The sequence below is a fragment of the Miscanthus floridulus genome, chromosome 4 (assembly GCF_019320115.1).
Source record: "Miscanthus floridulus cultivar M001 chromosome 4, ASM1932011v1, whole genome shotgun sequence".
Classification (NCBI taxonomy): Eukaryota; Viridiplantae; Streptophyta; class Magnoliopsida; order Poales; family Poaceae; genus Miscanthus; species Miscanthus floridulus.
The window spans coordinates 81,984,935-82,012,545 of NC_089583.1; the positions used below are offsets into that span (position 1 = coordinate 81,984,935).

A 27,611-nucleotide genomic window follows, 5' to 3' on the forward strand; every position below is an offset into this window, starting at 1 on the left:
GTCTTCAAAAGAGAGAATATTTAGATTTAGGTTATGCCTCTCCTGATACATAAAATGAGTCTTGTTGGAGGCTATAAGCCCCATTTTAGTTTTAGACAGCCTTAGGCTGTCCGCACCGCAGACCGCTAAAGCGGCCGGTACGCTAGCGGTGGCGTACTGCGCGCCCGCACCGCGCGTGGTAGCGTACCGGCCGCACAAGAAAGTGCCACAGACCGCGCACGTTGCTAAACACTGTAGCAGTACTGTATCGCGAAGAGAGAACGAGAGCTGGTGAGAGAGAAAGGGGGAGAGAGGGGAATAAAATATGGAATAGTGGGTATAGAGTATAGGATAGAGATAATATGGGTGTTGAAGAAATAGGTATAGAGTAGAGAATCTCGATGACTAGGATAAAATATTTTTTTAAGATGGAAATAGAGGTGAAGCAGAGTGCGGATAGCCGGGTCTAGCACGCACGGGCACGCGACCGCCCCCAAACCGACGTGTTTCGGGCCCGCCACGCGGCCTCAGGCGAGTGGGCGCTATATAGCGCGCGCTGTTCGCACTCGCGCTCCCTGTCTGTTGCCTTCTCTCGCGGCTCACGCTCCCCTTGCCTAGTCGCCTCCGATCGAATCGAGTCGGACCGGATCGTGTCGTCTAGTGTCCGATCTGTTTGTCTTGGGGAATAGAATAGAGCACCGAGAATTCCTCGCGCGCACGGACAGGAGGGTGTGGCCGCAAGGGGAAATGGGATCGGAGGGACGGGCCTGGAACGGCGCCGCCGGCAGCGGCCATTGCGGCGGCGTGGAGGCGAAAGCGACCACCGCGGCTGTGTCTGCCGCGGCGGCCGCGGAGGTTCCCAGGTTGGCGGCCTCCGTCGACATCTCGCTGCCGCTCCCGGAGATGTCGCCTGACATCATGCAAGTACCCCCTCCTCCTCTCCCGCCTCTCTTCGACCCTCTTGCTTCTGCTCGCGCTCGCGCCCGGGCTGATCTCATGCCCCGCTGCGTCTGTCGGCTCGTGACATGTTCGAGTAGTCGCGAGCGCGCGCGGCGTCGTACGTACCCGTGCCCGCGAACGAACGAGCCGGTAGTGTTTGAGGAAATGCCTCCGCGTGTGTGCGGGAGACAGAACACAGAGTGTCCTGATGCACGGGAAGTCTCTCTGATTTGAGGATTGCTGATGCTTTTTTTTCTTTTTTGAGCCTTTTACCGCCATTATGGCCCTGTTCGCTTCTCTTCTAACGTGGACGCCTTTTACCGCCTTTCTCTCGTAACAAATTAGTCAGAACTTATTTTTTTAGCGAAGCGAACAAGGCCTATAAAAGATCGCAATTTCTAGCGTGCCATAAAAAAAGTTGCTTAGACTTTTTAGACACAGCTCCCAACTTTTGTTCTTCAGTGCCACTGCCGTTGCTTTTGCCTCTAACCTCGTTAAACAGGAGGAGGGGATGACCCAAATGCCCTCATCCGATGTGGACTACAAAATTTTCGATTTCTTTCTGCGCCACTGCTTGCTTTGGCTTTTCTGGTGGGAGATTTTGGCGCCAAAACGCCCTACAGTTAGCGCCAAGTGAATGAATGAATGACACAGTGAAATTCATGGAGTCATGAAAGAAGTAGAAAACAAAGTGGTCTCAAACACCTGACTATCCCGGTTCATCCATTACAGGTTCAGGTCACCTAGACCACAATTCAGTTTGACAACAAAAGCAAACTTTTTAGCCACCCAGACCACATTACAGGTTCTGGTCATCCAGACCACATTACAAGTTTGCAGACCACAAAATAAAGTATCTAGTTTCCAGACCACATTACAGGTTCTGACATCATCAAACCACATTAAGTCCTGGAACAACAAAATAACACAAAACAGAGCTCAAGTAAGGTTAAGTCTCTTCTTGCTTCTAGTTCCCATCGCTGGACTGGATGGTGAAGTTTGCACCTTGCTCCTAGTTCCCATTGCTGGGCTGGATGGTGAAATGTGGACCTGTGCACCTCTTTTCTTCATCCCATCTTTTGCATCAGTTTTCTTCACCACAGCTGCCTGTGCATCTTGTTCAAATGTGGGTGGGAGCAAAATAGACAGTGGCATAGGTTCATCTCCAGGTTCATGCCCAGGTTGATTAGACCCAGTTCCAGATCTAGTGGCATATAATCACACACATTTAGTGCACAGAACACAGTGACACAAAATGAGGATCTGTTGTGTGAGTTAAGTTACCTTCCAGACTGAGGATCTGTTGTGTGAGTTGAAGTGTTTGATGACCCCTTAGTTTTCTTGCTTCCTCCTGAAGATGATGTTTGCTTATTTCTTTTCTTGGAAATGGGAGCAGTGTTAGAAATGTATAACTGTCCTCTGAACTTTCCTGTTAAAAATGTACTATCTACTGCCAAATAGGGCCTACAACCTTGGAGGAATCCATCAACACAAGGTTTCAAAGCAAAAAAGAGCCTACTAAACCTTATCTTGTTGTTGATGGTATGGTGATCAATTACTACAAAGCTTCCAGGACAGCATAACTCAATCTGTGCCTTAAACCTATACAAATTGTCAAAACTTTCTTTCCAAGGACCATAAAGCTGATCCAGAGCAAGATTTTTACCATAGTAGACTCTCTTGTAGTGCACCATCACTTTGTAATCATCCTTCAACCTTCTCTGAAGCTCCTTGGCACCCACGGTTGCATCTTCCTTAAGCCAATCAATAACCTTCTCACAGACCCAATACTTGGTAGCTCCTTTAACCTTGCCAACTCTTCTGGTGCTATGGCATGTATGAGGAGATGGGTTCTTCTTCACCTACAAAGATATATATCCATACTCATAATTAAAGAAAAAGACACAATCAATAAAAATGACTATGGCAGATGCATTTGATTACCTTAACTGTGACATTATCACCCATTGTTGAGGCATGAATCCTCCACTTGCAGCCCTCAGCCTTCCCAATGCAGTTAACCCTGTACCACCCTGGATCACTCTTCTCAATGTCATATTCAAACTCATGCTTGATGGCATGTGAAGCTAAAGCCAATCTAAAAACAGACATGCTTGGATAGATACTGCCTACTGACATAGGTGGGTCATCTTTGTCATAGTCTACTTCTGTGATATGAGAAGGCACCTTATCTTCTACTATGTCATCTACCTCATAATCATCATCACAGTCTGAGTCAGATTCAGAGTCTGTCCCAGGATGGTAATCTTCATCTCTATCAGCATTTCTGTTCACATTGGGCTGTTGTTGCATATCTATGTCAATGTACAATCCCTCCTCATCCACACCAACATGTTCATTGCCTGGTTCAGGATTCACAAGGTACTTGTCCACACCCTCCTCTTCAAACTGGTAAGATTCAGTTTGGTGAAGATTGGGATGCTGGCAATGATTGCTAGGTTCAGTAACACTGGTTGATGTCTGGTCTGGGTCTATTTGGCTTGGAGCTGCTAATGAGGGTGTGCAGGGGATTTGTACTGATCCTTCAGTGCTACTGTCCCAAGATGGGATGCTAGGTGGCTCACTATCAGGACTAAAGTAAGCAACTGACATCAAACAACACTTAGTATCCTTATGTTTTCCAAACATCGGAACTAACTCTTGGTCACAACTGATTTCAATGTTGGTCTTACTGTCAGCACAGAAGTAGAAGACCTTAGCTACATCACCATAACTGCACGGATACTTGTCCAGAATCTCATCAACAAAGTCTTTGAAATTTGTAATGTCAGCATCGACAACTTTGTTAATAGAAAACCACCGTGCACGCGATTTGGAAGAAATTATCCTTATTTCTAGGTTGTAGCTAGTCTTTAGGTCCATCCTACAGATGGACAACAACGAGTTTATGTACATCTACCAGCAATACAACGAAACAAGAACCAATCCAATAGGCAAAAAAAAACTCACCCTACTGGGAGCCAGACCAGAGGGACGCCTCCTCCGTTGTCCGCCATTCCTCCTCCTTGCCTAGATCCGCCCTCCTCCTACCCCATGCGAAGCGAGATGAGGGGGGATATGCTTGGTTTCTTCCCTACTGCCGCCACCGCTAGGGTTTCGATGAGGAGCAGAGAGAGCTCGAGTGAAAGGGAAGGAGAGACAGAGAGATTTCGAGTCAGTCAACGGAGAGTGAGAGAGACAAGAGAGTTAAGCCCAGAAATGGAGGGGTACCATGGACATTTGCACTCCTCGGACCCACTTGACAGAGCCGAATCCCCGTTAAAACGAGGGCAAAAGCAACGGCAGTGGCACTGAGGGAATACAAGTTTGGAGCTGTGTCTGAGAAGTCTACGAAACTTTTTTAATGGCACTGCTAGGAATTGCGATCTTTTATAATGGCCTAGAAGTAAAAGGCTCTTTTTTTCAGATTTCTCTGCAAGGAATTGGTCAGTGGGTGGTGTAAGATTGACAGCTCGCGCTTCTCCATCGAGACCGTGTCTGGAGGCATCACCAATCTATGTGAGTTCCTGTTCCCCTGCCCTCACAGTGGCATGGCTTGTAGCGCCATCCAGATTCCTCACCTTTTCGCCTGAGCAGCATGGTGATTGTAGTAAATAAATGGATACAGTAATTCGTAGTTAGTTGTTGCTTGAAATGTTGCTTTGACATGAGGACATGACCTTTTTTTTCTCTCGCTGTAAAGTCTGCTTGTCCGCTTCCTGCTACTCGTTCTTCCCATTTGCTGATGAAGCGCCAGAAGTGCAGAACCTAATGCTTTTTGCAAACTTTGTGCGATTAGATACTCCAGCGGGGCAGCTGCATAATATTTCCTTTGGCCTGTATCATTTCTGCTGTCGTTGTCACATCTGCCCCATCATGCTTGCAACATTAGAAAATAATAAGAGCCTGCTGTCTCTGTATCTGCACCTAATTCACCCATAGGGATGATTCACATGAACAACCATTCATCGATTCATGTGCGCAATAATTTATTACAGTTTGTACTCCATGATGTTTATTCGTTATTACCTACAGTGCTCAAAGTTTCTGTCAAAGAAGACAACGACAATGAGTCTTCTGTTACTGTCCGGTTGTATGGACCAAATACGGACTTGGTGATTGATCGGAAAAGGGAATTGCAGGTGAGAATCTGAGTGGTATTATATGCTTTCAATAGAAGCAGGGCTTTTGCTTTTGGTCTAAAAAAGAATCTGAGTGGTACAAGATTGTGTGTTACCTATAGTATTCCACAATGATTCTAGGCTTCTAGCATTACCCCTTGTGTTGGTGCCACAATGATTCTAGGCTTCTAGCATTACCCCTTGTGTTGGTGCCATATTTTTATAGTGGCACATTTTTCAATTCTTCTAGACACAGAATAGTCATGGTTTTGTAGTAGCATCTGTCCTACCAAGTGCATTACCTTTTGTTTCATATATGTACCTTTTCCCTGACGAATGGATTTCATTTCATTCTCTGAAAAATGCTAACATAGAATGATAATTTTTAAGGGTCCCTGGACTGCACACGTAGTATAACGCACCCACAAAATTAAATCTCGTTTCGGTTCTAAAATATTTCCTAATGCATACACCTATTACTGTCATGGTTAGGCGATACCATATCTCTCAGCTGCAGGGTTTGGGGCTCGGCTACTTGGAATATTTGAGAATGGAGTAGTTCAGTCATTCATCTATGCTCGAACACTGTCACCTGCAGGTAGGCATACTTCCCGTCTGAATAACGTATGGGTGTGGGGTCCTAATCAACTTAGTGGAATAGTTTCTCTATTCTCCTTTGTAGTTTTAGTGGCAATTTCAAATGCAAGTTCAAAGGAATTGTGTTTTTTTCCTTTCCCTGTAGTCAGCATTATCCACTATTTGGTATGTCAATTTCAAGCCTTGGATGTTTGGAGGTTTTATGAAATGCTTCTGTAAACAAATCTACTGATCCTCATTATTTTGTTTTCTAGACATGAGAGATCCTAAAATAGCAGCTGAAATTGCCAAGGAGCTATGCAAATTCCATCAAGTAGACATACCAGGGTCTAAAAAACCGCAATTGTGGAATGATATATTCAAGTTTTTGAAGAAAGGTAGGTGACTTATGTAGCTCGTTTGAGACTGTTGCTTTTATGTCAATGGCATCTCAAACATGACACCTTTCTTGGCACAAGTTAGTAACATAAATAATATTTATGTGTGCTATCAAATGCACCTTGCAGCTGCAGCATTGAAGTTTGAGGATAACGAGCAGCAGGAAGACATATGAAAATATCTCATTTAGAGAAATACAAGATGAAGTTCAAGAACTTAAGGTACCTTGAAGTTGACAATGTACCTTCTGATATTTCGGGTCCCATTTTGCCCTTCTTAGAGTGATATTTTCCTATTTTTTCCTTGGGCACAAATAGTAGTTGATCCTTCCCTGGTATAGTGGGACATCCATGTAGCATAGTTATGAAGCAAAATGCTGGTTGTGGTGGTGATGGGTTTAGGCCCATACTAGGGAACTAAAATCGAAGATAGCAGTTACTCCTGCCAATTCCTACTATCTGTACTTCATATTTCTTCATCAATGTCCAGTGCACCTTTTAGGATCTCTTGGACATTCTGAATGCGCCTGTGGTTTATGCACACAATGACTTGCTTTCAGGAAATCTGATGCTCAATGATTTGGAAGGTAAAATATTTTCCTTTGTATCAGTTTCCCCCCATTTTATTATTACTCATTTGCAAAACTAACCAGTAGTGGCGGTGTGCCTGTTGTTTCCTCTGTCAGGGAAGCTATATTTTATTGATTTTGAGTATGGGTCATACAGCTACCGTGGCTATGACATTGCAAATCATTTCAATGAGTATGCAGGATTTGATTGTGACTATAATTTGTAAGTTATCTCCATGTCAATGAAATACTCCAAAGCAATATATTGTTGTCATGTTCTTAGTCAGCAGTTACATTTGATTGTGTTTTTAGGTACCCAGATAAAGATGCCCAGTATCACTTCTTCAGGAATTATCTACGTCCTGATAGACCTAGTGAGGTATGTGAAACAAAACCAATTGAAATCTATTATTGGAATTCGAGTTCTTTCTAGAGTAAATGAAGCTTTCTGCTAGTACCTTCTCTTGTAACATATATTTGACGCTATGAGTAGTTCCTGTCTTTGCTTGTTTTTTTGAAGTTAGTAATGCCTCCATATGTGCTACATGTGTTTGATATTTAGAGTGTTCTTAAGCTGAACATGGTTAGCATTTGTTTGTATTAGCTACTGGGATATCTCAGATGTTTGGCATTCATAGAAGGCTGAAAGGCATACAGGAGTTCTCATTTTTTCTTTACCAACGGCAGAACATTTGGAATTTTCTGTTCTGATGAATTCATGATTCTCTGTTTTTCTTGGGGGCAACTGAAAGGCGCAGGCACAAGATATGGAAGTGCTTTATGTGGAAACAAACACTTTCAGACTAGCATCGCACATTTACTGGGCATTATGGGCCCTTATTCAGGTGAGCAAGGTTATTGATTCTGCGCACATGATTTTTTTTTTTGGGATCATCTAGGTTGAGTTCCATGTAAAAGATACTGTGAATGGCAAAACTTAATGATTAGCACTTGAATGCAGGCAAAGGTATCCCCAATTGACTTCGACTATCTTGGATACTTCTTTCTACGGTATGTTGAGTACAAGAAACAGAGGGAGTCCTGCTTCTCCTTGGCACAAAGCTTTCTCTCCGAGCTAAGAAATGGCTAGAGCCTGAGAATCTGTTGACGAGTTTATACTGTTGTACGCATACTCAGGGCGGGTACGCGTTGTGATCATCGGCTGCTACTCAGAAACTCTATTATAGTGGGGGTAGCAGCCCCTCATTGTTGTATCTGATGTTAGGTTCGTCATTGCCTGATAGAAAAGTCGCATGATCCGTCCTCGGGAACACAGGGTGGCAAGATCTGTTATATTTGTAATAAACACAATTCTGGTGGGTTCTGCCCTGTGCAATTTGTTGTGCACATAAGCATTCTGGGCATGTTTGGATGCTGCCTCCCAGGCAGCTCAGACGCCCGCCAGCGTCCCCAGACGTTCGATTTCGATCGCCTGGGGTTGCGATCGCTTGCCTGGCAGGCAAGCCCAGGACGAGGGCGGCATCCAAACACGCCCTCCGTGTTTTGATACATTCTTATGAGGAACTGCATAAGTTTTTTTTCGATTAAATCATATATTGTTTTTCATGACTGGGTAGTCCTTTGGATGTGCGTACACACACAACGCATAAGGATCACAATCAACTACCACTTCGAATTACAAATTATAAGACGTTTTGTCTTTTTGATACGTTACTTTTACTATATATCTAGATATAGTGTATATTTAAATGCATAGAAAAAAAGTGTGTAGCAAAAACTATGTATCTATAAAATCTAAAATGACTTATATTTGGAATGCAGGGAGTATGATGCAAGCCATGCCCAATTATAAACATGGTCACATAATAAGTCTTTCAAAAGCATGTTTGAGTTTACATCAAGTTCAATGATCACATAAGGTTTCAAAAGCATGTTTGAGCTCACATCAGGTTCAAAGAGTCCATCGCGCTCATGCACATAGGCCAAACATGCTACAATGGCACTCATACAATAGAGCACATAAGCTGGTCATGAGGCCCAAGACACCATTCTCGTATCGTATAGCCATCAGTCGTCTACTCACTCGCACTGAGCACTCCATCAACGGAAGCTGTTGTGCCCGGCCGCTCGAACGGAAACAAGCCATATCACAGAATTATTTGAGAAGAAATTTAGAAAATAGGAAAAAATCATGTGTGGGAGAGGTTGAACACAAGACAAAAAGATTAAAGTAATCATTGCTCATCACTACACCATGTAGATGGTATGTCTTACTTATAAAATATTTATATTAGGATGTTCAATGTAACCTGAGACTGCGACAAAGGTACCCCTTCTTTAGTTCTTTGCATTTGTTATCTTCTTGTTTGAACTGTTTGCATAAATAATACATATCTATGAATTCAATTTTTTTCGACATTAGGTCCAAATTCTCCACTAGAAATTATGACAAAATAAGTTTGGAAGAAACTGGAAAGGAAAATGAAGCTTGGATCTTTGAAGACAATCCACCTGGTCTTAACTCTGAAGAGTTGAACACCTTTTGCTTTGAACTGTCCGCACTGAGTATACATTGCAGCGATGGCAACGTCTCTTGTCAATTGTGAAATCAGTTCAACATACATAGCTTTTGCTTATTTACCATCAAATCTAAATTCATAAATAAAATTTCAGAATTGGTGCTAGACTTGGATGTTGTTAAGGCTCATACAATGGAAGAAAGTGATGAGATTCTTAGAAATTAGAACCAGGAAAGGGAATGGAAGAAAGATGCATTTGATTACCATGGCATTGCACTTGAATACTTGATGTTGGTGGAGCAAGTCCGGATGCTGCTGCATGAAGATGAATGGGATCCACTGGATTTTTATTGAGTATCAATGCCATGTTCGCTTGCCTGATAAACCATGACTGAAAGTACTGTTGGTTGATTTGTTGTGAGAGAAAAATATTGTTCGTTGGCTGAAAAAGTACGGCTTATAAGACAAGCGAACATGGCTCAATTGTTTTGTTCTGTGGTTGTATCTTTTTAGTACAAACTTGTTTGAAACTTTTAGCATGTCAGTACGTTGTCACACATTCGATATTTTGTATTAAAGAACCTGCTAGCCGGGTTCTGCATTTCGATATTTCATTATTTCTATGATGTACGAACTAAGATGAACTTTATTTTATTATTATCACGCACTTGATGTTTTGAATTTTAAGAACATGTCATTCTGTATCTGCATATGTATGAATCTTATGTTTGTACAATTAAACTGTGTTGTCTACCATGTGTTAATTATTAATTATATCATATACATATACCGGCTCAATGTATTTGTGGCCGGTTCAATTTATCCAGTTCAAAATAGTTGAACTAATGGTTCAATCGGTTCTAAACAGGTTGGATCAGTGAACCGATGGCCTTGCCAATTCGATCTTCGGTCCGGTCATAATAACTATGTTATAAACCGTAGAGGACCATTTAGAATTATGTTTTAGATAAAAACATACCCCGTAACATCTCATGGAATATAGAAAAAACTACGTAAGAGGTAAAACAAAATAAAAATATAAAAAGAAATAAAAAGGAATGGAAGAAAAAAGATTATAATAAAAAACTAATAGAGGAAATAAGGGGAAAACAACCTAAAATACATTAAGGAACATCACATGAGCACTACTTGAACAACCTAAAATATACCATAGAACATCTCATAGGTTCTATATGAATACTCAAAGATAATCAGGGAGCATCGTATATAGAATATCACATGTATACTACGTAAACGTCACAAAAAAATACATCGTAGAACATTACATGTATACCAAAGCCACTGCTAGTGATCCGCAAGCCGAGGAATAAGAAGACAGGAGCCATTGATAGCATCGTCGAAATCCCCATGCATCATAGGCTCGACCTGGAGGAGGAAGCTGGTGATGGTGGCGTCGGCGAAAACCACCTCCTGGTGCACCGTAGGCTCAATATGGACGACGCCAAGATTGGCAGCAGCACATCGCTATGCTTCAATAGGGCCACACTGAAGGACAACCTGAGGTTCCTTGCCAAGCTTGCCTTGGACGAGAACAGGAAGCCACCACGTACGTCAGTAACGCTGAAGATGTATCTGCGCTCCTAGAACCAAGCAGAGCTAATGGAGAACCTACGGTCCCTTGCTAATAAAAAAACACCCTGCTGCTACCCCTCGGCGTCATCGATACCACCTCCACGATAGATGAATATGGCGCCAACAAGGGAAAGAGCAAGGCAATGGCAACGAGAAGGGTGGTGAAACTTTCCTTGGTGCCTTACAAGAGCAAGCGGGCCGCCACCGCTAGTGACGAAGGTGCCATCATTGCAGATGAAGACCTTATCGCCATGGCGCTTGTCGTTCATAATGAGTCAACTGGAATAGAGGTAATGTACGTAGCGGATTGGAGGTCAGATTCCGTGGTGCTCCCCAACACGAAGATGTTGCGACAGCTGGTGCGCATCACCCCTGCAATAGAGGCAATGTACAATGAGCTGGTGCGAGCGAACGAGACGTGCTTGGTTGAGGACCTGGACAGCATCCCTGAGGGCCCTGAGCTAGGAGAGGAGCGCCAGTGTTTGCAATTCCTAGTGGATAAGTTCACGGGGCATGTGTGCGCAACCATCGGTAACATTCATTTGTTAATTCATGTGTTCATGTCATGCATCATTGACGTGTTTTTTGAGTTAACATGAAGGAATCCCTAAGATATATATTTTCGTGTATTAATGTGTTTAAGTTAACACGAAGCAATTTCTAAGATATATTTTCATGTACATACAGGTAAAAGGGAGTTTTCTAATTGGAAAGGAATCGTACTTACTTCCGTGGTCGGCACGTTCCTAACACAAAATGTCACGGACGTTCACACAAGTTAGGTTGAACTCATATGTATTCATTTTTAATATAGTTTCAAAATTAATTGTTTGGACGATCCTATAACAGGCCTTTTGGATTTTTCAGGCAATGCTTTTATGGACATAGCTGCAAAATTATCCTTTGCGAAAAATGAAAGCAATGTTGCCCAAAGTACAAATGTAACTTTGATAACATATGGGTGTGATCTAGGTTTAGGAGTGTCTAAACAACGTGATAAGGACATAAATGAGCTCATTACATCGCTTAGAACAGGAGAAATATCAAATTGGTCCAGGGATGAAGAGCGTATAAAGAATGTGTTGCTAGAACGGCTCAAATTTCTGACGACGGTGACGACAATTTCACATGACATTAAATCTTTCATAGAAACCGATGCCTCTCGTTGGAAATGTCTACTTGAGGAAGCCTACAAAAATGGGTAGAAATAAGTGAAGCAATTGATTGGGAAGCTCTACTGCATGCATCGTTTGGTGAAATCGAAGAATGCATCAAGGGTCGTGGAACTCAAAGCCAGATGGCATTCAGAATACTGGTACATAGTCACAACTGTACCATTTAAAATTCCAATGCATATATTCTCTTTTTATGACACCTAATTTTTATCTAGCATCTTTTTTGAATGCTAGTATTTCTAACATGTATACCAAGATTTCTAACTAGATAATAACTTTACAAAATAAACTGTAGAAATGTGCATCCAAGAAATCATGGAGACATTTCAATCTAGAGATTTTATATTTTATTTTGTTTTACAAGCATAACAGTTATTAGTTAACATCAACTTCTTGATTCTTTTCATTAATTTTGTAACTCTGTTGCATTGTCCTTATGAAAGCATAATCTTTTTACAAAGTGGTACTCTTTCCTTACATTTCATTTTGTTTGTTGTAATGATGTTGAAACTAATTCTCTAATCGATTAAATGAACATAAAGTGTATTATCTAATCTTGTGTACTTTCTAAAGTTTTTACTAATTCGGATCAAGAGAGACCAAGGAAGCATTGACCTTGAGTGGCTTAGATACATCCCCCGTACAAAGGCAAAAGTAAGAGATATATATTTATATACTCGTATTAGTGCTTTGTAAGCTTACACAAAATATGTAAACTCTTTAAGGGATTTTAGCAAAAGTAATACAAATACATTTATATAGTTGTATTACTGCTTATAAGCTTACACAACATGTGGTTCTTTAAGGGACTTTAAAGACTAGCGACCGTAAAACATTCATTTTAGTGAATTGATAGTATATATATTTATACTTTTGCAAATAAAAAAATTTAAGCAAAGAATGAACAAGTATTCACATTTTCTTTTTTGTCCATCTCTTTTGAATAGTAGTGGTACGCCTACTGTGACATACTACTACTACCAGTTCTATTGCAATCCTTCTGTCGACAGACAAACACCCAAGTTTACCCTGGCCAAATCCATAAATTTTGCATATCAGGCATTCAGGTTAATAAAAAGACAAACAACCAATGACGTCGCAGCAACAAATGAATGATCCAAATCAAAACTAGCCTCAAATCACAAGTATGCACCACGTACGTACGTACGTACGCTTGGCTTATAAGCCGTACTTTTTCAGCCAACAAATAGTATTTTTCTCTCACAACAAATCAGCCAGCAGTACTTTCAGTCATGGCTTATCAGCCAAGCGAACAGGGCATTATTGCAGATATGTGATCCATGACAGTGTAAAAGATGATCCAAGTACGACATCATTTAAAATATTTCAAAATGTCATCTAATTGTCACAAAAACATGTCTGATATCTTCTCGTAAAGCCATCTCTGTGCAACCTCGTCTAGCCTATCTGGTGTAATGGTTGACCACCCCTTCCGTTCAAAGGATGATTCACAGGGGTAGCATCATTGATGCTTCTTGATTCAAGCTTAGCATGTCAAACTCTATTGGCTCTCCAACAATGATATCTATCTTCTTACTGCAGAGTAGCACTGGTGGTCGTCGTTGGAAGTAAATGGCAGCATGCTAAGAATATATTCATATTTCAAAAAGAATGTTCTATACCACATACTACGAGGTATTCACTAACAAGATGCCATAACAGTTTCATGTACCTTTTCAAAACCGGAGTGAACAATTGGTAAAACTATTGGAGTCATAGGTGCTCGCACAATAAGACTAGCAGTTCCCCACTTCAATCTTCTAATTGGCTGATTGTCTTGGTCTATTTTTCCTTCAGGGAATGTATGCAACTATTTGAATATGTCATGATAGAATTTGGAATTAAACAGAGGGCAGAATCCATAGGCAGAGATATGGCAATTGTTGATGACAGAAAGTTCAGTATGTAATTGTAAAAAAATAACCCATATCCATCCTCCATTTCTAAGCACGTCAAGGGCTTAATTCATGTGTTCTTGATAGATCCCAGCCCCACTTGTGATTGGTATGCATTTCCCTGTGTGCACAATTATTTGTCACCTCAAAAGTAAAAAATAAGAATAACCGAAGAATGTGAAGGGCAAAGAATAAGCACCGGACATTTAAATAACAGTTGAACAAAAGATAATGATGCACTAAATTTGACAGCATTTGTTTCTTGTACTAGTACCACAACACATAGCTTAGAAAGCATCAGCTAATCTTATCTGATAGACTGAGATACTGCAAACGAGGTACCTGAAGATATGTCAAATGCAGAATACAAACTATGGCGAGCTTGAAAAAAGCATGCATAACTATTTTTGACTCGTCTCTGTTCTTAAGTTATATTTTCCTGTCTTTGGGTTCTAAATTTGGTGGCATCTCAAGGATCTAAATCTACTGTAAGGTTTATGGTCTTCATCGTGCAACTGTACTGAATGTACATTCACGTTGAGCTAAACAAGAAGCAAAGTTTCATCCGTAAATCATAGGCTAGGGTCTTCAAATGATACAAACGCATAGGTGGACTCCATATTTGGTTCTTTATTGCCATTGGATCCTACATCTCGAAATTATTCCCCACCAAGAAAAGAAGCAATACGCAAGCAAACTTAACACAAGAAATGTGCAATGCAGTTTCTCAATTATTTGGTGCTTACATCAACAAAATAGGATGGTCATAGCACTAAAGCGTGATGCATACCTGGTTTCAATGCCCTCTCGTCGCTCTCAACCGCTGTGGATGGCCCCTGGCACACAGTGCTACCACGGTGAACTCTCTAGGCCATCTGCTGTGTCCACCTCCTCAACGACATCGGGTGATGCAATGGCAGGCAGCTTGACATTTCGGTGGTCGTGCTGCCTCATCGGCGGGGCTAGCGGCACCATCCATGGCACAGCCGTTGCGCTGGTCATCCTCGCACACTTGAAACATGGGCAGCAGCTGGGTGACTGAACTTCCATCAGTATATACATCGCGAAGCCACCCTTGGCCCGCTCGGTGGTGACCCCGCAATTGCCACCGCCACCGCAACGGCCTAGTCGAGGACGTGGATCGAGGCACGGACCTCCTCATGAGGGCACGCCAAATTGGACGGCGCCGCCGAACCTCGCCGGCTGCCAGCACAACGAAATGGGATCTGGGGAGGAGGCGCCTCCCTCCGCTCCAGTCCGGCAGTCGCCGCTGCTTGGGATGTCCTCTCCTTCGACGATGGTTCCTTGCCGCAGGGGGAAGGAGGCGTCGCCCCTGGCTCGGTCCACCAGCAGCTGCTGATCAGGACGCCTTCTACTTCGATGAAGTAACGGAGCGGCACAGAATAAAGGACGTGAGAGCTGATGGGCTGGACGCGAGGACAAGTTGAGCGCAACCATGACTCAGGCAACAAATCAACCCCATAAGAAAAATAATCACTTAGTTTAATAGGATGCTTTGAGATTCGTGCTACTTTTGAAAGAAGTACCAGATCAGTTGCCTTTTTTCACAACACATAATTTAAAATAAACTTTTATAGCTCATTGTTCATCTTTTTCGCAGCTCACTGTAACTTCTCCATGTCCCGTAGCTAAACCTGAACGAACCCTTAGCCTGATGTTCCGCGGCCCTAGCCCCTGTGGATACGGCAGCGTACGCACTGCCTTCCGAAATCTGAACTAAAATTAAAACAAAGGGCACCGCCGAAATTTGAATGCTCCAGCGGCGGCGGAGATCGCCAGCAACACCGTACGGTTACGGTACGGCCGGGACCGTGCCAGATTTCGCTATTCCTTCGTAGGATGCCTCCATTTCGCAAGCATAATCCAGACGTTCAGATGGAAATTAAAGCTACAGAATTCATCTCTAAGCTCCAGCGGTAACAGCAAAAACTTCTCAACACAGCCCGTTTGTAAAGGCGAATTCTCTGCGCGACAGACTCTAAACCGACTTTGCTCGCTAGTTTGGGGCGTTGGGACTTGGGGGTGGTCTCTGAACTCTGCTTCACACCAACAAGCAGGGAGGCACAGGGAAGGGCCAGTGAGCGACGCTCTGGCTCGTCGAACCACCTGAGCTGACCTGAACGCGGAGCAATCAAGGCGGTTCTCATGGCGTGTCACACACTGTTCGGCGCCGTGCCGCGCAGGGCCTCATCCGGAGATGCCAACTGCCCGCGTCATGGGGAACCGGTGCCCGTCCAGGCTTGCGCGGTCGAACGGGACGTCGACGTGGGAGCAACCACACCACCCCCTGCTCACGGGCTTCCCACTCCCGCGCGGGCTGGGCGCCGGGACAGGCTGGTCGCCGCCGCCGCCGCTCCTGCCGCCTTTCCTCACGAAGCCCAGCAGCTTCTTGAGCCCCTTGGACATGTCCCTGTGCGAGTCGGAGAACACCGCCGTTGGCCTCTCCGGGCTGCCCCACCGCTTCCTCGCCCGCGCCTGCGGCGAGGCCAGCGCCGCCGTCTCGAACGGCAGCTCCGACACGGACCGGACGTGGCGCGGCGCCTGGGTGTGCGCGTGGGCGTGGCCGAGCTCCTCCTGCTGCTGCTGCTGGGGCAGCGGCCTCGGGGTGATGGCCACGTCGAGGGTCGGCAGGTCGTGCACCCGCGTCGTCCGCAGCCTGGCCGGCGCGGCCGCGCCGCCGGTGCCCGTGCCGCGTTTCAGGAACGGCCTCGGCGTGGCGCACTCGCCGAACTCGGCGAGCACGCCGAGGCTGTTCCGCCTCTGGTGGTGCGACGACAGCCTCGCCTGGCCGGCGCCGTCCTTTCTCGGGGTGCTCGGGGTGGACGACACGGCCGGCGTCCTCTTCGCCGGGGCAATGACCAGCCGCGGAGTGGCGCCCGCCTCCTGCGTGCCGCGAGCCGCGCACCGGAGCGCACTACGCGGGCTCATCGGCGTGGTGCGCCCCGCCCCCGCGGCGCGCACGCCCCGAGGTTGCTGAGCCTTATTATTCGCCGGTTGCTGCTGCTGCTCGGCCGACGCGGCCACGCGCCTGGCGTTGCGCCGGCGCATGTAGGCGTCGTACTGCCTGCCGCGGCAGGTGCTGCCGCCCCCCGGCGTCTCGGCCCCGTCCGCGAAAGCGAAACCCACGTCGTCCCCGTCCCCGCGCGCGGCGCGCAGGAGCTTGTACGCCGCGAGCTGCAACTCCAGCTCGTGCAGCTTCGCCCACAGCGCGTCGTGGTGGGTCGCCATCATCACCACACCGCGCGAACGAGAGAGAGCAACTCCAGCCCGTGCCTGCCAACAACCGGCTGCTGCCGCCGCGACCGCGAGCGATGCCGCTATGTATACGTGCCTGCCGCGCGGCGCGCGATCAATTGGGCGCCGTCGAGCCGTGACCGTGTCGGGGCCAGCGGTCGCACGGGGCAGGCTCAGTTACTCCAGGTTTGCCGCGCAGCATGCGAGCTGAGCCGTTTTGATTTGATTTGGTCGCGGCAGATGAGGATGCGGGAGTAGGCTGGTAAGCTTGACCTGAACACTTGGCTAGGTGGGGCAGGCAAGCTGATTGCAACAACGGCGGCGTACATGGCAGGGCAGCGACGACCTGTCCAAGTTCTGGCATCTCCAGAAAACTACGGGTTCGGTCAGGGAAGTCGTGCTGAGAAAGATCCTATCGCAGGACGTGTCGCCGTTGATCGGTCGTCGGACTCGTTAAAATAAAATGACTTCCCGCTGGACATGGTCAGGATCACAATGACAAGACGACCCTCTTGAACCGTGCTTGTAGTTATACAGATCCAAATTTTGTTCTTCTTGTCCGTCGAGCAGCATCGTGCTCGTGCCATCCTAAGCAGCGCCATAGGTAAGTCCGGTGCTATTGACGTGAACTTTGGTACATGCACCACTAGTGATGCCGACTGTTGCGGTCGTCCGGTCAAGATTCTAGAGTATGTGTGTTGCATGTGAAACGGTCTTGGTCTTGCAGTGTGGATGGCTCACAGAATTTCGCGCATACAAAGCCCGGTCGTCAGAATGGACTGAAGACAATTCATTCAGGTTATGCACGGTGCTACAAAGCAAAGCATCATCTCTGATGCACTTTCAGCCTGTTCGTTTCGGCTGAAACGATCGTGGATTATAAGCCAGAAGTACTGTTAGGTTGGTTTGGTGTGAGAGAAAAATATTGTTGCAACTTATAATCAACGATCGTATAAGCCGAAACGAACAGGTTGTTTGTCTTCCAGGCTCCAGCCGTCGCAGTTCGTGGCAAGGATTCCACACAAGGAGCGGTTAGCGCCTGGACGTCCGTACGGACACATGCTCCAGACGCCCGCGCAGCCCGCCTCCGTCCACCAACGCCTTGCCCCACGAGTACAGTCCGCTTTGGCTCTGTGCCCGCCCGTCCTTCCCTTGACCTCCTCCTGCCTCTCTGACTCTCCGCACGAGCGACACTTGGGTGACTCTCCGACTCCCCTAGTGCGCCCCAACCCGTAGCACCCTCATCCCGGCGGCCCCCAGCGCGCCGCGCGTCCCGGCCGCCGGCCTCTGGCTTGCCCCCAGCCGAACAACATAAAACACTTGCAACATAAAAATGCAAGATACGTCTAAAAATAGATAAAACATTTGGATCATGTACTTGCAACATGTGTGTGAAATACATGAAACACCCAAATAAAAACACTTATAACTAGCAACATAAAAACCACTTGCTGCAACCTAACTAGCAACATAAAAACCACTTGCTGCAACCTAAGACTGAAACAGCTAAAACATTAGGAACATATTTGTTGCAACATATGTGTGAAACATATGCAACACTAGATCAAAAGTGTGCAACATACGTCTGAAAATAAATGAAATATTTTGAACAAACGCTTGCAACGCCTCTAAAACACTTGCAACATGTGCAACATACTGAATCTACTTTTGCAACATCAAGATGAAACAATTCCAACATACATCTGAAATACTTGAAACATACATATGCAACATAAAGGAGGGGAAGACCGGGCCGGTCAATTCTGGCCGCCAGGGTGGGAGCCGACGGCAAGCCGCAGCGCGAGCACCACCAGCACCTGCCGCACTCGTGGGTGCCCTCGGCTCGGCCGGGGAAGAGCTGAGACGCCACGACATGTGCACCCCAGCGGTCATGCACAGGGTCAGCGGCGCGCGCGATGGCGATGGGGGACAGACGAACGGTGACTGGGACGGGCGCATGGCACGGACGGCAATGGGACGAGGGGCGGTTGGGGGAAGGACACGGCGTGGCAATCGACGAGCACACGGTGAGGGAAGAGGCGCGGACAGATGAGCGGCCAGGCTACGGCGGACACTATGCGGATAAGCATATGAGTGAGTGAGGATTTTTTTTTGTGAGAGAGATGAGACCTGCTCCTGCGGAGCCACATCCGAACGAGTCATGGCCCGGACGCACGTGGCATATCATTATGGTTCCACAAAATCTATTCTTCCCTCCCGGCATGCTTAAAGAGAGGGATGCCATGAGCGGATGAGGCCATGACGCAGCTTTGCGTATAGGAGTTAGGTGCCCTCGTGCCGATGCAGAAATAACATTCCATATGACCCCTCATATTGGCACGAGGTCCTCTTCACCAACTCTCCTATCATTATCCACTATCCTCAGCCTCCACCAACCGAACAAATGCCCTCGTTCACGCCTGTTGACTACGAACTCCCATGTGTCCTTGCAAGAGTGAAAATGTTAGTAATATTGATGTGTTGGCCAGTCTTGGTGTAAAACGCTGACTGCCATGAAGAACAGCCGAATCCGACATGCTGGTCAGCTCACCTACCAGCCAAACAGCATAGCACATTCCTGTCTCTAGTCTACGCTACTCAGCTTATTTTCCTTATAATTCGCACCAAAATACAGTTGAGACCTTCCAGCATTTCCAAACAGGAGAAAAATGAAAGATAAGGTTCGGCCTCAACATCAAAACTTCCTACATTTCATAAATGGCGCTGTATGCTTTGGGATCAGAGGTAAGAACAGCCATCACGTCAGACGCCCTGAGCACGATGTACTCACCGTCCTGGCCCTTGAACTCACTCCCTGCATACTTGCTATACATCACGTTGCTTCCAGGAGTGATCCGCAGGGGATTCCTGCTGCCGTCCTCACCCAACGGCCCTGGTCCAACGGCTACCACCTGTGTCCACGGTGTATTAGACTCAAGAAAACGAGCTCCATGTTAGGACTGAACGAATAAAGTGGAGAATGTATACAGAGTATGTAAGGAGTACAGACGGATGAAGTATAATTCTGTATGATTGTTTGTTCTTTTTTAGTGAGGTGGTCACTCTATTGTACGAGTAACTCTTAGGCAGCTGCACTTTCCACACTAAAGGCTGCACGTTGAACTCTATGTGCCTTGTGTTTTTCCCTATAAACAGACGGCCAACTAGTTGGGCTAAAAATTAGCCCAAATTAGCTATGGTTGGTTACAAAAAAAAAAAAGTTGGAGACTTGGGCTAAAAAATTAGCCCACCTATCAGCCCTCTTGTTTGGATACACCAGAGCTAATTTGAGCTAAAATTAGCTAGCTAACAATTAGCCCATCGTATCCAAACATGCCCATAGTAACCATCTCCAAACCTCTGTAGCGAACCACACAAGCAGGAGACAGCTAAAGGGCATCAATTACTGGCCAAGACCTGCAGCTTTTTCAAATCAATTCCCTCTCCTTGCAGCATGTAAGCAATAATAAAACTGTTGAAACTTAAAAGGTCAAGCATACTTCAACTCAGCTGTTACTAGTCCACTAGAAGTCTAGAACATGTTAAATGCACTACTGATGCCCACCACCAAAATTCAAAGGCCCAAAACAAAATAAGCAAGTCTTTGAAAGGATTCAGCTGTTGAACAGCTAATGTGTTCATAACTTGAAAACATAAGCAATCATAATCAACAGATAATCAAATAAATAACTGCAAATGCTGCATATACTAAACCTAAAATACTCACTGTTCCAACAGAAGGCTTCTCCTTAGTCGCCTGCGTCAATAGCAAACCACCAGCAGTTTGTTCTTCAGCTTCAGCAATCTGGTACAGAAGGAGAATAAAAAGATTCAGTAAAAAATGGTATTGTAAATGTGGATGTCATAGTTCACACTCCAACAGCACAGAGCATAGCCGCTGCTTAGCATGCACTAAGACACAGATTTCCTCTTGGCCAGATGGAATGTGCCGAGTTATTGTCCAATTTGACTATTTGAAGAATAAACAAGTATAGAACATAATATACATTTGAATCTTTAAAGGAGAAAATGTCACTGCAGAGGCCAGTATAGTAGTATGTTACTATTCCATTATTCCAAAACAAGGGATAACGTTTCACAGAACCACTATCACAGTGCATGCGTACGAGATGGATAACCTTAGGCTGGGGTACTCAACATGGTGCAAATGTATGACAAATGCCAAACAAGATTTGACTCAGAATGGGTCAGTGGTGGATTGAGTCAAGTCAAAGAGTTCCCATCGGCTATGGAATGCACAAAATGGAGCTTCCTGGACAAGCTTTGCTTCTAGTATCCAGACTTGACAGAAGACATGAAGACATATCGTGAATAAACAGAGCATCTGCCAAAGACATCATAAAACTTTTGTGACTTCTGTCCAATGTGTGGTGTTCCTGTTCTGTTCTTAGTGCATGAATATGCCGTATTATATGGTTTATTCTGCTGCAAATGGTGCAAACACAATTTTCTAAACTTGATATAAGTTGTCACAAGAGATGAGACCTTTCATATATTGCATATGCAACTTGTGAGTGAAGTTGCCAGACAAATTGTGGCATGGAAAAAAGTTTGCTTAAAATAACGTGAGCAGAATAGGAGTACAGTAGCCAATTAATCTGGATAGTGTCACAATAGTAATAATTCTGGACAAGCATACTTTAATCAGAATGTGATCATTCAGTGGTTTCATATCCTTCACATCATCACTGTCGAGAATACCAATTATGTCATCTTCTTTCAAAATGAGATGGTCAGCGTCATTGAATTTCAATTCTGTGCCTGCGTATTTCGAGTAGACAACTTGTGCACCTACCTGTACAAGATTATAAATCGATGTCAAATTACTCAATTAGTTATATAGGACAGTACCAGTGTGTTCAAGGGGGAAAAAACATGTTACTGGTGACAAGGCCATGAGGCAAATTGTCTTCCAGAACTAGAAGTTCAAACTTAGAAGAAGATTGGATACAGCAAAAATCTCAGCATATGAAACATACAGCTACTTTCTTAACTTTTTATCATAGATGGCAGTGCAGCAGTAATATCACTTTTAGTTCATTGATTATTTTTCATTTCTGCTATTTGTAAATGTTTATTTAAATATACAAGTATAGAATTACAGACATGTCTGCTTATACAAAGTAAACTTAGCTGTGCAGAAGCACATACCGGAACACTGATCTCAATGCTGTTACGTCCAAAACTTCTCCCCTCTCCAATAGCAATAACTTCCCCTCCTTGTGGTCTTGTCTGAACTGATACTGGGAGTAAAATCCCTCCATCAGATTTAGCCTCAGAGGTTTTGATCTTCACAAGTACTCTCTCTCCCAATGGTTTTATGGAAGTATACTGCAAATTGCACGCATGTATATGAACACAACTGCTTACATAAAAAAGAATCGCACACATTGCTAACTGAGCAATAGAGGTTTGCCACACATGGAAACTGTAATATCATGTGGACACGAGACAGCAGATTTGTAACATAGGTGTTCATCACTAAAATAAGCAGGTCTCATCACTCATGCCTGGGGTTTGCATCACTTTGTCCACTGATAATATGGTAAAAATGAGTGTTTTTACCAGATTAACCACAGTTGTTTTTTTTTTTTTTTGGGGGGGGGTCATACGCCCAATGGAGGCCCCCAACCTAGAGCAAACGGGCCGAGAAGGGCCCGAGTAGGGGCGCCAGGTGCCCCCACCAGCGCGCCCAGGAGGGAGGGCGCCGTCGTTACCTAAGTTAACGTATCGAGTCTATTAGAGTTTGGTTAGTTATGGAATTGAAGTTTGTTAGTATGGAAGTGAGAATCCAATCCTATAAGGATCTCCCGTAGGTTGCTTGGAGTCCAAGTCCTATAGGGACTTTAAATACAAGGGGATGTAATCAATCAAACTAAGCAATAGACGAGCGATTGATCCTTCTTATCTCCTCCTCTCCTCTCCCTGCACCTGCCGCCTCCTCTCTACCTGTGCCACCCTCTCTCCCACGCCGCCTCCCAACCCTAGCCGCCACCTCCACAGCCGCCGCCAGCCCCTTCCCCCAGCACGCCTCTTACACCTGGTATCTCGAAGACCAGTTAGATCCCACGCCGCTGCCATGGGTGCCAACAATGGTGACTTCAAAGCTAGCTTCGACAAGCTTGTCGCCGACCTCCACCAGCAGTTCGACGACATCAAGAGCGAGTTCACCTCCATCAACAATCGTCTGACGACGATCGAGCAACGTGACGGCCTGGCAGAGGCTACCGCGGCTGCTGCTCGCGCCGAACGCGAGCGCAAAGCGATCGCCACCAAGCTCGAGGTCGACACCAAGAAAGCCATGGAGGACGCAGGACGCGCCTTCCTCAAGCAGCAAAAGGAGGCATCTACAATCCCTGAGATTGCGGATGATCTAGAGAGCAAGCTCTTCACCGACACGGCGGAGGGCCCCAAGACCAATCTACCTCCGCCGTTCCCGTACCAAGGGACACTGCCAGGCTCCTTCCCCGTCCTCACGCCACGCCTCCACAAGCTCAACTTCCCCACGTACGACGGCAAGGAAGATCCATTGCCGTGGATTAACTGCTGCGAGCAATTCTTCAGAGGTCAGAAGACTCCTGAAACGGAGCAAGTCTGGTATGCATCTTACCATCTGACATGTGGCGTGCAGCAGTGGTACATGCGCCTGATGTAGGACAAGACGGTGACAGACTGGGCGTATTTCGCTCGGTGTGTCAACGAGCGCTTTGGGCCCCCTACACGGCGCAACGCCCTCGGCGAGCTCGCCTCCCTTCGCAAGACGGGAATGATCGACGACTACACCGAACACTTCCTGGCACACGTGGCTTGTGTCGGGCCCCTCGATGAACAACAAGTGAACATCTACACCACCGGCCTCCTCGAACCCCTGAAGACCGACGTCGAGCTCCAGAACCCCACCGACATGGAGATGGCCATGTCCTTGGCTCGGGCATATGAGCGTCGTCTCGCAGTGCTAGCCGACTCCAACAAGGCGCCATCGACCAAGCCGGTGCCACGGGTGGTACCCCTGAAGGCGCCCCCATCAACACCAACCACGACGACCACGACATCGTCTACACCACCAGCTCCTCCGCGCCCGTTCAAGCGGCTCACCGCCGAGGAGATGGCGGAACGACGACGCTCCGGGCTCTTCTTCAACTGCGACGAGCCGTTCACGCGCGGCCACAAGTGCAAGCACCTTGTTCGACATCACGGTCGTCAACAACTACGACAACAACGACAATGACACTGACACTGACGTCGACAACAGCCTCCTCATGATGATCAGGACTAGCCAGTCCCGGTTCAGGGACGCCCGCCCATGTACCTGGCGAGGGTCGTGTCGGGCAACGGCGTCCACATCCTCGTCGACACGGGCGCTACACACAACATCATCGACATCAACGTAGCCCGCCTCATCGGTCTCAAAGAACAGCGCATCAACACCGCCATACTCGACGGGAGCGGAGAACGAGGTTTCCTGTCGCGCTACAACCTTCAATGTACCCCTTCACATCGATGCCGAAGTCTTCGACATCGACGCCTACCTCCTAGACATTGGCAACGACGTCGACATCATCCTCGGCACACCTTGGTTGGCTAGCCTTGGCCGACTGACTTGGGACTTCACCACCATGCAGCTCCAGTACGTCCACAACGAGCGCCTATTCACCTTCACCACCGTGCAGCGACAACATACCCCAGCTACTGTTCTCGCCCTATCGGCACCTCCGCCGAGCGAGCGGGCGGCACGGGCAACGACGCTACCTCCACCCCGCAACACCCTAAGCAGGGCAAGCCGAGCCCGCCACCCGAACGCCCTCGACTACATCGACACGACCGACGTCATCTTCGAGCATATGCGTCAAGCTACACTACGGCAACGCGAGCTCCGTACCATCGCCATGGCCATATCCGACGGTGTGGCCGCCCAGGCTTGGTCACTTGATCAAGGCCTCATCTTCTTCGACGGTCGGCTCTACCTCCCGACGGCATCATCGCTCCTCCTTGACCTTTTGCAGGTTATGCGCCGAGGTGGCTCGGCCAACATGGACCTCCTGGCCCTCGGCGCCCACACTCCACCGACGAGGGGCCAACACAATGGGGTGCCTGACAAGCATCCTACTTGGACGCCCATGGCTGCAAGGGCGCCCCATCACGTCAGGTAACAGTGGTCTTCTTCGACAACCTAAGCCGTCTGCTTGTTCGCGTCGACAGTGTCCACATCGCTCTTCGACCCGACTCCAACGCCCACCGACTCTCGCCAGGCGAATTCGACTTGGGCTCTTTCATGTTCGGCACCATGCTTGACTTGACGACGTCGCCATCAACACGATCAAGCGCCATGATTTGGCGCCGCATCCCTGCCTACCTCGCCCCTGATGCCAACAACCGCATCCACGACTTCGTTGCTCCACCAAGTGAGATGGTGCACTTCATATTCGGGGCAGCCATAGCACGACCTCTACTTGTTGTAGCTGGCACGAACACTGACACACACCTCTACTTCTTCTACGGCTACATCGGCAATCTCCTCTACCGCTTCGAGTTTTCGCCAACACGCACTGCGGGAGAACATCATCATCGCCGACCCCGTCTACAGCCGCATCGAGGCCATTCTTCCCGGTGAAGCTTTTCCACCAGCTGGCGTCGATGACTGGACCCTACTTCGGCACGGGAACGCGCCGAGTGGAGAAGGGGGGGTGGTGTCATACGCCCAATGGAGGCCCCCCCAACCTGGAGCAAATGGGCCGAGAAGGGCCCAAGGAGGGGCGCCAGGCGCCCAGGAGGGAGGGTGCCGTCGCTCCCGTCACTCCCGCCGTCGTTACCTAAGTTACCATATCGAGTCTATTAGAGTTTGGATAGAGTTTGGTTAGTTATGGAATTGAAGTTTGTTAGTATGGAAGGGAGAATCCAATCATATAAGGATCTCCCGTAGGTTGCTTGGAGTCCAAGCCCTATAGGGACTATAAATACTAGGGGATGTAATCAATCAAACTAAGCAATAGATGAGCGATTGCTCCTTCCTATCTGCTCCTCTCCTCTCCCTGCACCTGCCGCCTCCTCTCTACCTGCGCCGCCCTCTCTCCCACGCCACCTCCCAACCCTAGCCGCCACCTCCATAGCCGCCGCCAGCCCCTTCCCCCAGCACGCCTCTTACAGGGGGGGAAAGAAATGGGCAGCTCTGCCATTCAATTAAGGTAGAAGCGAGATTAACTGTAGTTTTTCTGTCAGCTAGTACTACTTGATGGAGACAGATGGGCACGGTCCCATTAGATGCGCAGTCTGCAGGGAAGCAAGTTTAAACTAGCCCTCTCTAGATGGACTGTTTATATACTTTATACATAAACCTTTGCTAGTCTTTCTCAATCAAGGGGGGGCAGGAGCCAAAGTTTGGCTCCACTAAGCTCCACCCCTGGTTTGCATCTGCATGCTGACTATCATGATTATATGGAAAGCCAGAGGGATTGTTATTCACTTGAATTCAGCAGGCTTGATCCGCTTCTTTTTTCATCCGGAACAGTGTTTTCCTCTCACAAATTCCTCCAGAATTCCTCCAAATCATCCAAATTCCTCCAGAACCATACCATCCGAACGGGGCCATACAGGGAAGGATTATCATGATTATATGGAAAGCCAGAGGGATTGTTATTCACTTGAATTCAACCTTGGATACTTGAATCTTCTAATGGGAAATGGCCGATATATCAGGCACTAATCCTATTGAAACACCAATCATACACTCCATACCACGAGCTGTTGTGCTATGAGGCAAAGGTGGAAGTCCAAGTCAGCACAGCAGGCTCCATTCTCTTAACAAATGGAGAGAAACATTGCTCCTCCTTTTCTTCAGACTTCAGAGGATTGCTCCTCAATTGTGCTCTAAGATAACTACATAAGTTTAGTTGTGGGCCTTGTTCTTTCAATCAGAAGGTTTTCTTGCCTCAGTGAATGACAACTAGTACAATCTTGCTCCACAGAGGATTTCAGTCTTCCTAGCAATCTCCCCCCAACCGACAATAAGCTTTGTTTCAGCACAACATTCATCCCTTACTTAAAATTTTGAGATTTCTCATACGACTACGAGCGTACCGCCTAACACGGTAACACCCACAGAACCGAACACAGGCCACCAGACGCGCCCCTGAAAGTCTGCAACCACAGAATTCAGAATCCCAACACGATAACAGCGTTCTGTTTGTTACCTTGGGTGACACGACCGTGGCGGCCCTCACCACGAGCCCCCTGGCCCTCCGCCCCCTTGGCACCGCAAGGGACGGCGTCAGGAGGAAGCCCGCCCACCGCAGCCGGTTTCGCAGCCACCACCACCCGCGGCCTAGACAGCTGCACCGACGCCATGGCTGCTGCCGCCTGCAGGGAACTGCAAATGACACTGAGCGCGACTGCGCGAGGACGAGAACTAAGGAGCGGGGGCAGGCTGAGCTTAGGATAAGGGGCGGTTAACCTATCTTCAAGCGCTCTATTCTGTTGCGTTTAGGGGGAGCAAAGCGCTCTATTCCGTTGCGTTTAGGGGGAGCAAGCCGCCGGATAGTTCTAGAAGATAGTGGTGCCCTCTTGCGGATGGCTGCAAGTAGTCTGGTTGGCTG

At 46.9% G+C, this 27,611-nt stretch overlaps 1 protein-coding gene and 2 pseudogenes across 1 annotated transcript; 1 reads left to right on the forward strand and 2 right to left on the reverse strand.

The window, feature by feature from the left end:
- Positions 1–558: 558 nt before the first annotated feature.
- On the forward strand, positions 559–8,138 carry LOC136549882 (probable ethanolamine kinase; annotated as a pseudogene).
- A 7,061-nt stretch (positions 8,139–15,199) lies between these two features.
- Positions 15,200–17,431, reverse strand: LOC136551851 (uncharacterized). Its single transcript, XM_066543394.1, has one exon. It carries the CDS (start codon positions 16,996–16,998, stop codon positions 15,955–15,957), a length of 1,044 nt encoding a protein of 347 aa, XP_066399491.1. The 5' UTR covers positions 16,999–17,431; the 3' UTR covers positions 15,200–15,954.
- Positions 17,432–19,427: 1,996 nt separating this feature from the next.
- LOC136549884 (20 kDa chaperonin, chloroplastic-like) lies at positions 19,428–27,539 on the reverse strand (annotated as a pseudogene).
- Positions 27,540–27,611: the final 72 nt, after the last annotated feature.